At 36.4% G+C, this 14870-nt stretch overlaps 2 protein-coding genes across 16 annotated transcripts in view; both read right to left on the bottom strand.

Annotated features, from left to right (window-relative positions):
• LOC103316922 (nuclear envelope phosphatase-regulatory subunit 1 homolog) overlaps nucleotides 1–14870 on the bottom strand; it is a 101611-nt gene that overhangs the window by 31411 nt on the left and 55330 nt on the right. For 11 of the 14 annotated variants that reach the window (XR_004345264.1, XR_004345262.1, XR_004345263.1 and 8 more), the window contains one exon: nucleotides 13648–13782. Coding sequence is in view for 8 of the 14 variants with exons in the window: in XM_031928024.1 (XP_031783884.1) it covers nucleotides 13648–13782 (135 nt within the window). In the remaining 6 variants the exon portion in view is untranslated. Of the gene's footprint in view, nucleotides 1–13647; nucleotides 13795–14870 lie in introns of all 14 variants that reach the window. The other 3 variants (XM_031928021.1, XM_031928020.2, XM_031928018.1) reach the window with 1 other exon arrangement.
• LOC103317258 lies at nucleotides 655–4077 on the bottom strand. 2 transcript variants are annotated; one of them, XM_031928008.2, is made up of 2 exons: nucleotides 922–4077; nucleotides 655–855 (listed from the first exon to the last, which is right to left on the bottom strand). In XM_031928008.2, the coding sequence occupies exons 1-2, from the start codon at nucleotides 2727–2729 to the stop codon at nucleotides 663–665; spliced, it is 2001 nt and encodes a 666-aa protein (XP_031783868.1). In that variant the 5' UTR covers nucleotides 2730–4077; the 3' UTR covers nucleotides 655–662. The 2 variants fall into 2 exon arrangements, with proteins under 2 accessions (XP_031783868.1, XP_031783869.1); XM_031928009.2 differs by having other exon boundaries at nucleotides 738–871.

The raw sequence follows: 14870 nt of genomic DNA, 5'->3' as shown, positions 1-14870 counted from the left end.
AAGATTTTGATAAACTAATGAAAAGTTATAAAATTCATCTTTATTCTACTTATAGTAATCTTAAAGCATCAATTTGTGAGCGTTTCAATCGCACTCTGAAAGGCAAGATGTGGAAGTTATTTAGCCTACGTGGTACCTACAAATGGTTAGACATTTTACAAAATTTAACTTTACAGTATAATAATAGTCGACATCGAACAATAGGAATGAAACCTGCAGAAGTGAATCGAGACAAAGTTAATCATATACTTGATCGAATTAGAAAGCCAAACATTAATCTGTTTAAAGGAGCTAAATTTAAAGTTGGAGATAAAGTACGCGTAAGCAGAAACAAGGAGGTTTTCGATAAAGGCTATACGCCCAATTGGTCAACTGAAGTCTTTACAATAACGCGAGTTTCACCTACAAAGCCCTACACTTATCATCTCAAGGATTATCAAGACAAGCCAATAGCCGGAGGATTCTACAAGGAAGAACTTCTCAAGACGAAATATCCAGATGTCTATTTGATTGAGAAAGTTTTGAAAAAAAGTGGTAATAGAGTTTATGTAAAATGGTTAGGTTTTGACAATACTCACAACAGTTGGATTAATAAGAATGATATGTAGAAAAAACACACAAATAAATTATAATTATTTAAAAATATATTGTTCGTTTATTTTTTACATTTCCTTTAATTTTTTTACAAGCACTGGCATTATAATTTCATTTGTTTGTGCAATTCTTCTCCTAAATCGTTCTCGATCACGTGCTGCCTCCTCCCACTTCCCACATCGAGCTTCATGATGCGCAAATTTCCACGTGTACATCAAGTGAATGGTTGGCTCTTCCTCAAATCGTACACACTTCTTTTTACTAGAATCAAACATTTCTAAATTGAATTTCATGTGTAAAATACATGTAGTAATAATTTGAACTTACCCATTTTGCAGTATGTTGTAATGACCCCAGGCAAGTGTGTCAGTACTGTTCTCTTGAAGGAATCTTTTATCGTCATAAGGACTGAGAGCGATCTTTCTCTGTTTAATGGTCTCGACGTTATGAAGTTTTGATCTTATAGCATACTGCTCTCGACTCTGAATGCAGGAATTTTTTAAACAGTCCAAGTAGTCGTTAAATTCAATGGTTTTCTTTACAACTGAAGCCTTAATACCCTTAATTTTTTTCATACTATCTTGATTATTGACACGCGTACTATACATTTTGCTTCTTAATCCAACAAATTCAGTGAGAATCTCACCATTACACTCATCCTTCATGAGTCCGACAATTTTCTTATTAACGCGCGGCATGTTAAATATATTATCTGCAGGATAATCTGATGTATCGAACATGTGGATATTTCTTTTCATATCTTCATAAAAATCATTGCATTGAATAGCATATATTAGACTATCAGTATCTGTATAAAGTAATTTCAAGTTATTTTTGTATACTTTTTGCATATAATTATAATGAAAATCATACATGTGCGTCTTGGAGAGATCTAGAACTGTAAGACCAACATAAATTGGTTTATCTATACATATATCAGTCTTATTCATTTGTATAGCAACTAAATTTTCATTAAATATTGCACTGCTATGAAAATTTGGCTTTGAAATTTGAGCTTCAACACCATATCTTCCATCATATTTACTCATGAGCTTGACTAAAACACGTTTTCTAACATTTTCCATCGTTTTACCAAACACTGCATTGTTCATTAACTTGAAAAAATTCTTTTCAAATTCATTTTTTGCTAATGCTCGCAGACTGCTATTTAAATCTATGTATGACTTGAGCCATGGTGATTGTTTGAATTTTAGAACTCTATGAATTTTGCGAAGTTGCAACCCATTCGAGAGAGCCTGTTTTAGAGCTACATAGTGAATAACGTAATTTCTTTTAGGATGTAGGGCAGCTAAAAGTTTTTCTTGCTTAGAACCTGGAGGTTTTGCATATTCAGGACAGAATGGTAAATCATTATGAGCGTTATGTAGTTCGCTAGGATAATCCAAATCAACCTCTAAAATATAACCATGAGAAGCATCTGTTGCAATGGAAAACAAATCAAAATTTTCATAATTTTCAAGCCATTCAAATTCATCATAGGGGAGATATTGTGAAAGGCTATGTCCATATAAATTATTTGCATCTAAATAAATCAAATACTGATTTTTCTCATCCTTATTATAATTTTCACACATGTATTTATGGTTGGCTGTTGCATAACGATTTGAGCATTGACTTAAACCACCTCTGATCCCTCGCTCCACAAACAGTACCATGTCAATATCTGTTAAGAGTTTCAATTGTATACCAGTAAGTTTTAGCATTGCATCCCAAGAAAAGCCTGGAGTAGTGTAGTAGTGTGCAGGATCGAGGCCGTAAACTTTTATACTCTGGTCTCGAAAATTTTCAAAAACATCTGCTAACAACAAGACATCAGTTTTCATATAGAGATCAGAATAATCACCAAGTGTTTGCAAATTAAATGTATTCCACACATTTTGTGCATGTTTATAATCATGATCAGATATATGTGAATCATTAAGTACACTGAAAAAGTTTTCTTTTTCTGGCAATTCACACTCCTCTAACTTATCCCATGAACTTATATATTCATAGGGTAAAACACCTTTTCTCGTTAAGAGCTCAACTTGTTCTCTGCTGAGATCATTAAACTCTTTATTAACAATTTTGTAATCCTGTAGATATGATGCTAATTTTTCTAGTGATGAAGGCATAAATCGAAACGAATCTAAAAATCTAAATTTGATTTTACTATTTTCCACATGTTTAGTGAATGATACATATTTTTCCTTTGTCAGAGGAAGAAGATCAATCTGTCCTGGAAAATGATTTGATACATCAGATATAATAAAGTGTGCATCATATCCACTTAAATTATGAAACACCACTGGTACTATTTTTGAATCTTGATAATTTAGATTACAGCTATTATGTGCTGGTCCTCGGTATTTTCCAGTAAGATGACAGTGATCACGTACTTTGTCATCATCATTCAATTTTTTTTTTGCAAATATGACACGTTTTTGAACTATAATAATCTGTTATTTCAACTTCTGATAAAACTGAGATGGGTACAGGATTTTTATATAAAGTACTTATTTGTTCTTCATTGACTTTTAACTGTTCAGCAAACCATCTTGAGACATCAGGACCTCTATAAAATTTATATTTTGATAATGAGTCATTGTAGCTACATTTAAGATAGTATCCAAGACTATAAATTTCATGGTTTTGTACTGGTCTAGTATTAGTTTTTACATCTTGTCTTATTGGTTTAAGCAAACACTCACAGTCTGCATATATTATAAAAGGTAACTTTTCGCTATAACGATGATTTTTAAACATTATTGCATTATTATTTTCACTAGGAAGTCTAATTCTACAATTATTTATTTTTTTACAATGTTCTTCATGTCTCATTAAATTATCTTCTTTGAAAAAAGAATTCAAACATCTATCACATACAAAAAGTTTTTTTCCATTTTTGTTTAAATCATTGCTAACTAAACGTGAAAGATGTTTTACATATATATAATGTGATTCTGGTACAGGCTCATCATGTTCTCTCGTTAGTAAAAGAAGATTTATGTGGTGCTTCTTTTTGCATGATGTTAAATAGAGTGGTACAATGTTTTTGTTTTCTAAGCCGAAAACATTTATTGAAATTGTAGTATTCTGCTTTTCAAAAATCGGTATCTTTTTCAATGATACCGGTAACTCAATACCTTTTAAATTTATTGTATGTTCATATTTAATGTAATGACTCAATCTATTTGGATGATTTTTACGATTTACAGGATACAAGGCTGATAAAATTGCCCATATAAAGCATTTGTTGTCAAAATTTTTAACATTGACGCATGCTCTTCTTTTTTCTATAAATTTTGGTAAAGGTATATAAGAGCTACCAGTACGCATTGGATTAAATTTGTTTATGTTTATCTGTATGTTTTCAATCGAATGTAGAGTCCAACCAGAGTCGCGTTCCTGAAATTCCTCAAGATCTGTAAGTAGAGATTGTGCGACATTAGACTTAAACCATTCGATTAACGATGTAGCAGATAAAATTTTATGATTTTGTGTATTAAAATGTTTAGTCTCGATACATTCTTCTTCTTCTTCTTCTACGCCTTGTTTAACACATATTTTTACAAATTTACATGATAAAACAGTAATTACTTTGAAAGCTTTATCATTTGTAAGCAATATATTTTTCATTTTTCGAGAAAATAATATTGCGGCATCTTGTAAAAATTTAGTAACATCTATATGTGCTAAATTAGCAATAACAGCAGTCCTCATACGATTATTAAAAGCGTTATCCATATCTATCCAACGCACACGATCAACGATTTTTTTTTTTATGTTGTACTTGTAATCCACCACCACTTTTTCTGCTAACCATAACCTCAAATTTAGTTTTTAACATTCTATTTTTTCTGTAGTACATAAAATACTTTGTTTTTCTTGAACCGTAAGCCTCTTATTCTTCAATACTTTACGAAACATCTTAAGTGATGAAATAAATTGATTATTGCATCGTGCTAATGTTGTTGAATTAGTAAAAGTAGAATGTAACAATTTTTCAGCTTCTTCTAAGAGCTTGGCTAGTTGTACACATTCAGCTACGATATTTTCCATTTTGATTCTAACAAATAATATATGAAATAAATTAGTTCATACACAGTTAGTCTATACATAAATTATTCAAATAATATAATTAGTCTTTAAAAAATGTAATGCTGCAATAAAATGCGTAATGCATACTCAAAATTGTTGTGGAGAGAGAAAGAGGGAGGGAGAGAAATGCAACTTTGTATGGAAATGTGTAGACCCACCAGTAATTAAAAACTATGAATTTGGAAAACTCCCGCCAGTGCCGATCGCCGGTTAATTGAGGATATCTAGAGCTGACGCGCATGCGCTGTACACCCCCGTTCAGCGCATGTGCATCGGCCTCAGTTAACCAACGGTCGACACTGGCGGGAATTTTCGGGATTCAAAGTTTCAATTAAGGTGTGTGTGTGTGTGTGTGTGATAATTTTCTAAAATAAATATACAAATATACATTTATAATTTTTCTTTTAATATAATAATTTTTAAAAAAAGCCAGTACATTATTAATAATCATATATTAATTATTTATATTTTCTTTATTTATGAGAGACAGAGCATTCGACGTAATCTTACTTATTTCTAGTAAAATATTTTCCGGTTCTATTTTCTCATTTTTACATTTTTTATTAGTATTTTTCGCGGTCAATGGAGTAGGCACCTTTCTTTTTGCAGCCTTCTTTGTTGTTGTTGTCGTCGTTGCTGTTGCTGTCGGTGTTGCTGTTATTTTTGCTACTGTTGTCTGCAAAAACATTTCCAATAGTCGATTCTGTTTTTTCATTTCTGTTAGTATCTCTTGATTTTGCTGCTGTATCGTAGATAAAGGTTTTGATATGGCATCCGTTATTTTGATGACATCGGCACTTTTCATCACATGGAAGAATGTTATGACATTTTTGTCATTGTCAGCTGTTCCAGAATTTTTCGTCATATCAATGACAATAGGTTCCTGCTGATTTTTTTGTTGCCTTTTCCGAGGCTGCTTCTGCTTTGGTTGTTGTACATTTTGGAGCTGCTGTTGCTGCTCTAGCTGATGTTCAGGCAGCAGCAGCAGCTGTTCATTTTGCTGCTGGAGCTGAGACTGTTGTTGCTGCTGCAACACTTCCTCCTGCTGCTGGAGCTGAGGCTGCAGTAGTAGCTGTCGCAATAACTCTTGATGAGGCTGCTGTTGCTGCAGCAGTTCTGCAGTCTGCTGTGGTTCCTCCAGCGGCTGCTGCGGCTGCTGCGGCTGCAGCTCTTCATTCTGCTGCTGGAGCTGAGACTGTTGTTGCTGCTGCAGCACTTCCTCCTGCTGCCGGAGCTGAGGCTGCAGTAGTAGCTGCTGCAACAACTCTTGATGAGGCTGCTGTTGCTGCAGCAGTTCTGCAGGCTGCTGTGGTTCCTCCGGCTGCTGTTGTGGCTGCAGCTGTTCGTTTTGCTGCTGGAGCTGAGGCTGTTGTTGCTGCTGCAGCACTTCCTCCTGCTGTCGGAGCTGAGGCTGCAGTAGTAGCTGCTGCAACAACTCTTGATGAGGCTGCTGTTGCTGCAGCAGTTCATCCAGCTGCCGTGGTTCCTCCGGCTGCTGCTGTGGTTCCTCCGGCTGCTGTTGTGGCTGCAGCTGTTCGTTTTGCTGCTGGAGATGAGGCTGTTGTCGCTGCTGCAGCATTTCCTCCTGCTGCTAAGGCTGTAGTAGTAGCCGCAACACCTCTTGATCAGTCTGTTGCTGCTGCGGCGTAAGTTCTTGTTGCTGCAGTAACTCTTGTTCGGGTTGTTGCTGCAGCTCTTTATACAAGACCTTATCCAGCTCTTCGCAATAATCGTCCATCTCTTCTTCAGACATTTCAAACATGTTATTCGTCATTTGATGGATATCGAATAGTCTATCGAATTCTAGGCAATCTGCTGACGTGGGGGTTGCTGCAGTGCTAGGTGATTCCCGACTCTTCATGGTATCAGCATCCACCAATATATAATCCAATCCTAACGTGTAGTTAAAATTATTCTGAAACAAAAACCTTTTTTATTAATTATTATGTATAAAATGTTTTTAAAATATAAAAATTATCTAAATATAATTTTTACCTTGTCCACTGCATTCGGATCATCTTCTTTTAACTTCCACATCAAGTCGAGGTTTTTCTATAAAAAAATAAAACAAAAATGAATAATATGTTAGAGAGAAAAAGAGAGAGAGAGCAGAAGAGAGAGAGAGAGAGCAGGAGAGAGAGAGAGAGAGAGAGCAGGAGAGAGAGAGAGAGAGAGCAAGAGAGAGAGAGAGAGCAGGAGAGAGAGAGAGAGAGAGAGCAGGAGAGACAAAGAATTTAAAAATATGAAAAAAAAAAAAAAAAAAAAATTAAAAATTCAACTTACTTTATTGGACATGTCGATAATTCCTCTGTTCCACTCGTTGGCACACTATATTTGGTGTTATAACAAACACACACACACACACACACGCGCGCGTATAACTAACAGTTATTTCCCAATGTTGCTGTCCTGACAGTCGCGGTTTGAATGGCATCAGTCTGCAGGACTACCTAAATAGATTTCTTACGCTGGAACCAATTATCTTTGGGTATTCTTATCTATCCAGGGATTAAGAAAGAAACGCGTGACGCAAAATATTGGAGCATTTCATTTCAAAAATACTATTCATTGAATTTTAAGAACAAATTAATTTATTTCATACCTGTATATTATCCAAAATAATAATAATAATAGTTCTTGCTCTTACAACAACTATTAAAATTTCGTTATAAACACATATGATCTTTTAACAGACTAAACCCGATCTCGCAGTGCTCTAGCTTAAATACTCTAAAAAATAGAGAGTGGGGGGGGGGGTGATTTTCGCTCACATGCGAAAGGGGTTAGTATTTTAGCATGTTGTCCATATAGTGGGGGTAATGAAAATGTATAGAAATATGTAGGGGGATGGGAAATCTTCGCAGCAAAGAATCCCGTGCTATCTCTGCAGAGAATATCGAGCAGATCGAGGGGTAAACACTCGTTAGTGAGAGGCTGCGTGCGAGGAAACGCAAGGTCAGTGGCGACATTATGCTTTGCTGCTATACGTGTAGGGTATAAGAAACGTGTGTAAAAAAAAAAAAAAAAAAAAAAAACGCGCTAGACTGCAGCGGTGCACCATCTTGGCGGAGGGCACGCAGCGCTTCACTATCGAGAGGCTGCTGACCGGTGACATTACGCTTTGCTACTAGCCGAACGAGAGCCTGCGTGCGGGGAAACGCAAGGTCAGTGGCTATACGAGCGCGACTATGGGAAACGCATGTCAAAACGCGCTAGACTGCAGCGATGCACCATCTTGGCGGAGGGCACGCAGCGCTTCACTATCGAGAGGCTGCAGACCGGCGACATTACGCTTTGCTACTATCCGAGTGAGAGCCTGCGTGCGGGGAAACGCAAGGTCAGTGGCTATACGAGCGCGACTATGGGAAACGCATGTCAAAACGCGCTAGACTGCAGCGGTGCACCATCTTGGCGGAGGGCACGCAGCGCTTCACTATCGAGAGGCTGCAGACCGGCGACATTACGCTTTGCTACTATCCGAGTGAGAGCCTGCGTGCGAGGAAACGCTGAGGTAGTGGCAGGAGCATTATGCTTTGCTACTATACATGTGCGACTATGGGAAACGCATGTAAATACGCGCTAGACCACAGCGGTGCACCATCTTGGTGGAGGACACGCAGCGCTTCATTATCGAGAGCTGCAGACGAAGGATCAGCGGCGACATTACGCTTTGCTATGAGGGCATGGGAAACGCATCTGAAAAGCTTTGTAGCAGAGGGGGTAAAAGTTTCGTGGATATTTAAGCAGTGCTCTTCTCCATAGTAAGTTACATTTTCCTCTGGATATTCAAGCAGTGCTCTACTCCAAACTGAGTTACATTTTCCTCTACATTCTTTGTCAGCTGTACTAACATTTAATTTGGTAAGTATATTATATATCCTTATGATTTATATATACATATAAGTATGTATTTTTCTATAATATGAAATATTATTTTAATAGAAATATGGATTTAATTGTGGATTGTCAAGGTTTCAAAGGTGAGAGCGGAGGATTCATTTTCAAAGAGTTAGCTTATGTGGATCCTAATGAACCGTCTGCAGTGCCACAACTTGTAGTTTTTCAACCATCTCACTCTTGGAACGATTTTTCAAATGCTGTAAAGTCTACTAATCTATGGTTAAAATATAAGCTAAAAATCGAAAACTAAAAAAAATGGGTTTTCTATGTCGTGCGATTACGGGAGTAAAAAGGCTAAAGCCAATTTTTAATTTTATTAAGTTAAAATTTTGGAAAAATATCGATTTTTTTATTACCTCAGCTAGATTATTTTTGCAGCCTATTAAACCGTTTAGTTTAAAAGATATTAGGATTCAAATTCTTTGTCTCTCACCCTGTATATTGAGAATGTTTTGAGAACATTTATGGTTTTATTGGGTAGAAAATGTACGTACAAATGGCTTTGGGTGTGTGTGTGTGTGTGTGTGTGTGTTTGTATACCGTCATAATTCTGGAACCACGCGACCGATTGTAATAAAATTGGATATGTTTACTGATTTTGGGTACATTTTATTTCAAGATTCTAACCATTGTATGACCATGTAATGGTTATTTTATGGTCATTTTATGTCTATTTTTCGATTTCTTAAAAAATATGTTTGCTTTTTCTTAAACTAAATAGTCAAGAGTTTGGAAAAAGTATGATAATAGAAAATAGATAATATCTACTTCCTGTAAAAATGTTCAGCTATTTTGACAAAAGCCGTCCTGTTTTAGTTGACATTTACCTTTTACCTTTTAAAAATGCAAAAAATGCTTAGATCACCTACGACTTGACCCTCTGTAACTCAAATAATATTTATGAAAAAATTCTGAAATAATGCATCAGATCCTTGGAACACTTCGGGAACATATTCCCACAGTTTCAAGACAAGACAATACTGTATATTTGAACAACATTTCATGTATTGGAACTATAAATTCTGTTGGAGGAAGCTACGTGCCAAAGAATTGGCAGCGGTTTTTTCTAACCGACAGTAATCGAACAAAGAAAGAAGTATTAAAAAGCCCATAAAAATATATTTGAAACTTTAATATTCAACGAATTAAGAGTTCAAACGCAACCCCAAATTGTTGCGAAAAACACATCGGAAACAATAATAACTCCTCTTCGCGTCTCACACATTTTTCGCGCACGAAACTATATGGCACTTCCGGTCACGGTCGTGCCTAAAAACTATATTTCGCGGTACAAACGAACAGGCAACTTAAACTGGCGTAAAAATCCCTTTGAAGTAAGGGGAAAAGCCAAATCAAGCTTTATATGAAATTTATTGCATTAATTCAAATGAAGTACAAACTTACAATCTTACACGCAGAAACCTTACAATTACGCCGCTAGCCTAACGCTCGGATTTGCGTGGACAATGTTAAATGCGCTTACGCTGGCGTGACGTCCATCGTAGAAGCAGTCGCGCTCGGAGAGCCTTCGGTTGCGAAGTTGGACTTCAAACGGCGTCTCTCCAAAGACGGATCCTTATAGGGATGCTGAACGGCGATGATAGTAGCACAGGCAATAATAGTAGCACTTAAATATACTAAGGATATCACTTAAATATACTAAGATTGCGCTCCGGATAAAGGTCAGAAGGTATACTTTGCTCTAGCGTTGCTCGAAGCAGACGGACTTGGACGACGAGCTGCTTCGTCAGGGCGGGGCCTTATGGAGCAGCAGTGTCTTCTGGCGGTAGGCAACGCTACTCCCAACACGCCACGCATGCGTCCGCTGCAGGAGAAAAGGGCGGCGCGGCTGCCTAGTCGAGCGTTGCCACTCCCAAGCTCCGCCAGCTGAAAATTGCGTTCGAGACGGTAGAAGGGACTGACTACCTGCACGCTCAGACCCTTATTAGGCTGGGTTTCCCCGTGCCGGGTTATTTATGGGCCTAATCGCCCTCAATAGCAATAAATGTATACCTCTCTGCCAGTACTTTGGGAATCCCCCGATAATAGCGGGCAATAGCCGGCGTGACGGCGGCTGTTTTTTACCCGGAAAAGTACCGCATGCAGTCCTAATGAGAGATGCCGGTATATCGAGTGCAATACGCACGAACATCTATCAACATCAAAAGAAATGCAACGCAGTGTTGGATAAGTGATCAGATCAATATTATACAGACCGAAGTTCGCAGTTGCAATGCAAAGTTATGTCTACTTAGCAGGGTTTACAGTCGCTAAATTCAGTTAGTTATCAACATATATAAAGATAATAAATATAACTTTTGTAGAATTAGGAGATTCAATTTTTAAATGACTATTTTTAAGAAACTCGACTTTTTAAATAGTACTGCTCCACCTGTGAAATTTCAAAAAGAATCGTTTGATAAAATTAACGTTCAGCAGTGCGAGATAATCTACCAACTGCATCAACTTTGTTAAATAAACAAATATCGTCCCGTAAAATGGAAGTTCAAAATAAACAAACGAGACGATCAATAAACATGCTTGAAGATAAGTCAAGCTGTATATTGACTGCGAATGCAAGTTTTAATTCAGATCCCCCTTTAAGTGATAGCGAAGAATCACAGGATTTGAAACTAAATGTAATTTACTGCGGTATACAAATTTTCATTACTTATAATTACAGTTGTTTTTTTTTTTCAGTAACGTAGTTTTGGAATTAATAATAAAAATCAAAGCATTATCGAAATTCTTTCGGAGAATGATGAGTTTTCTGAAGAAACATAAGAAAAGGTAATGTACTATCATACTACATCGTCGCCGGAGTGGATAAATTCTCGGCAGCCGGTTCAAAAAAGATCTATTCCTACGTGTTGATATTTTTATTGTGATTTCTAGCCCTGACGCAATTTATTTGCTACAATTTTGTTATAAACAGTTATAAACGATATGCGATGCTACGATTTGCACATTCACTCAAATATACATATATAGTACATCGCACGTAAACGAGTTGTTCCGGAAGTAACCGAGGGCTACTAGGGATAAGAGCAAGTGCGACGTATTTATTTTTATTAATATTTATTTTGCCTAGTATTAGTTTTAGCAAACGTTTCTCCGTCACTTGATTCTCACATGCGCGAATCGACAATGCGATTCGTGGCTTCAGGCCACTGCTTCGAGTTCCTTCAGTAGTCCTCGGAAAAGCGCTTTTGTTTTAGCAGGCCCGAGTTTTCGTGCGGCGTTTAATGAGTAGAGTGTCAATTCTCGGCGACAACTTGTGAGAGAAGCTCACACCAGGACCTGATCGTTAGGAGATTTCAATAAAGTCATAATATCTTATCAACATTGATTTCACAGTTTTTTTTTTTTGAACCTTAATATGGTCTTGTCCCATACACGAGTTTAATTGTATTTACAGAAATCTCACAGCAAAAATATCAAATCATTAGCACTCGTTAATTACAAATATTCTGAGAGAGAAAGTGATGTGGAAAACAAGTTACAAAAATTTGCTTACAAGAATGTCCAAACAATAAAGTCAAACTAGATATAATTCTGAAAACAATTTGAATGCTGCAAATGCGGTGAAAAAAGGTAAAAAACAAATCCACTAGTCAAGGCAGTTAAAAAAGACAAACATATGGATAAAGATGGCGTTTGGAAATAGACAAATGTCGATCAAAAAAATAACGTACGTATTTTTATTTTACAATACATTCTACCAGAATTGCTTTTTACGAAATCAGCATTGTCCACGTGTTTGTTGAGAGGCATACCTATTAATGGTTTAGGAAGCACAAAAGAACAGCGGCGTGGGTTACATCGAGAAGGACTCGACACTATCTTATGCGAATATTTAGCACTTCCTTGGTAGAACATTAATGGGTATTATCTGATTATGAAAAATAAGCTAGGAGCATTAATTTAATTATTTATAGCATATGTGCAGTTACATGGAAAACGACAAAATTGAAAAATTGTTGACGAGCGAATTGTAACCAGGAGTATTTATGCCAGACTGCTCAAAACGAGAGAAAGTGTTTTCCAAAAAATTGTAAAAGAGACATGTTATAATATGGTTCTTATTTGTACTTTGATCAACTTTCATTAAAGTTCAATAAAATTAAGTTTATCCTAACAATATTTATTAAATCGTATATAATGCATGATAGATTTTTAAAGAAATTTTTCAGGTTATCCAAAAGTAAAGAATTTCTTGCCTTTTGTAGAAATTGTATACAGTCTATACATAGGCCGTATACAATCATTTTCGTACAGAGTCTGTATACAGGCTCCTGTATACAATCTTTATACAGACTGGATATATCTTTTCCACGTGGGATGAGTAGCAATTGCTGACCACCGCCGGACGTAGAAAGTACTTCGTAGCTTGCTTTTTTACGAAAACTGTTCAATACAGCTGTGTCTCCTTATATCTTGTGCAACACTGCGCCTCCCAACACAGGGAAGCAACACCTAGCGCCTTATATGTACTCGGATTTGTTTAGTTCGTAGGATTTGGTGCGATCACCGAAATTTGGGAGACTACGGAGATTGAAAAATGAGTACTTTTAATAAATTATAAATTAAAAATGCAATTATTTTAGACGGTGTCGAGTGCCAACGGTTTAGTAGCTATATTTAGAAACAAACACGGTGACCCTATCACTTGTACTCTCGAACAATAAAAATTGCGAGGGAATTGATTCATCCCCTGCACGACTAAAACGCTTAAATAATTTTCATTATATGACGTCAAGAGATTGTCTCTTGACATCCAGCTTGAGGATAAGGTCGCAACATAATATCTTTCCAACTCTCGCACTCGCTGCAAGCTCCGTGTCACTCTCCATTGCTCTTACCATATACTGACTAGCTGCTAGCTTTTAAACGAATGTACGCATCTGTTCAAGGTCTTGAGCCTCTCAAACGTCGGACAATAAAGGTTTTTTCTAAATTTCTAATTCGTGGAGATAAATTAATTCCTTCTCAACCTGTATTTTTGTTTCAGAAATGATATTATGGCTGATAGTTTAAAAAACAATTACTTACCTAACAAAAAACTTGCTAATGTAAAAAATGGATGATTCCATAAGCTTTGTGTAAAAGGCACTGCTGACGTATTCGGATCTGTTAGCCAGTACCAAGCTCCAATTGCTGTACACATTGATACAAAGCATAATAGCACTGAAAAAAAGTCTAATTTGTTATACACATAAATACGTATGTATTTATAAATATATTTTTATATTATATAGTTGTTTACGTAATTGATAAGTAACTTTGATTGTTTGGTGTAAATTATTAATATTTTAAGAATATTTACAACCCACTAGGACCAGAGCTTGATCAGGAAACAGTTTAGCTTAAACAATGAATGCTCGCTTACATATACAGGGTGTTTCATTTTAATCCGACCACGACAAAAAACCATCGAAAAACTAATTTTAACGAAAAATGACCTTAACAAAAGTTGAAGGGGGTAAAGGGGCCATCAAATGACACAAACACCTATGACCTTGAACTCGATTTTCAAGGTCATTTGAGGGTAATTGTGATTTTTTTAAATAGGAACCTCTATTTTAGACCTTGGAATCGGATAGAGCGGAAAAAATTACGTCGCAAAGGATATTTTAAGTTTGCAATGGTGACCTTGAGAAGGTCAATTCAAGGTCAAATAACAAAAAAATCTGCTAAACAGCTGTTTGTCTAGTTTTATTTTACTGATGTCGAAAGATGACCTTGACAAAAGTTGAAGGGAGCAAAAGGGGCCATCTAATGACACCAACGCCTTTGACCTTGAACTCGATTTTCAAGGTCATTTGAAGGTCATTGTATTTTTTTTACGGGAACTCCTATTTTTGACCTCGGAATAAGGAGCAGCGGAAAAAATTACGTCGGTAATGACATTTCAAGTTTGCCTTAGTGACCTTGAGAAGGTCAATTCAAGGTCAAATAAGAAGTATCAGCCTAAGATTGTTTTCCTTTCAATTTTTTCGTAGAATTATCATTTTGTTATTGTAATAAACATTAAGAGAATAATTGACTTAAAATGTGATTATGCTTTGCTGACTTTGCTGCCGATTATGCTTTGCTGCCGAGTGAGAGGCAAGGAGACTCACTCTAATACTCACTCTAATAATCAAGCACCCCAAAGCGAACACAATCCTATTACGTCCACGTCGTTGTTCCTGGGCAACACTAAAGTTAGGATATAAATATGGACTCCACATAACATTTGATATTGCATTTTTGCACTTTTGACCTTACAAAAT

This window comes from Nasonia vitripennis (assembly GCF_009193385.2).
Source record: "Nasonia vitripennis strain AsymCx chromosome 3 unlocalized genomic scaffold, Nvit_psr_1.1 chr3_random0014, whole genome shotgun sequence".
Lineage (NCBI taxonomy): Eukaryota > Metazoa > Arthropoda > Insecta > Hymenoptera > Pteromalidae > Nasonia > Nasonia vitripennis.
Note: the sequence above shows the minus strand (reverse complement) of the source record. Positions and strands in the feature narration are given on the sequence as shown.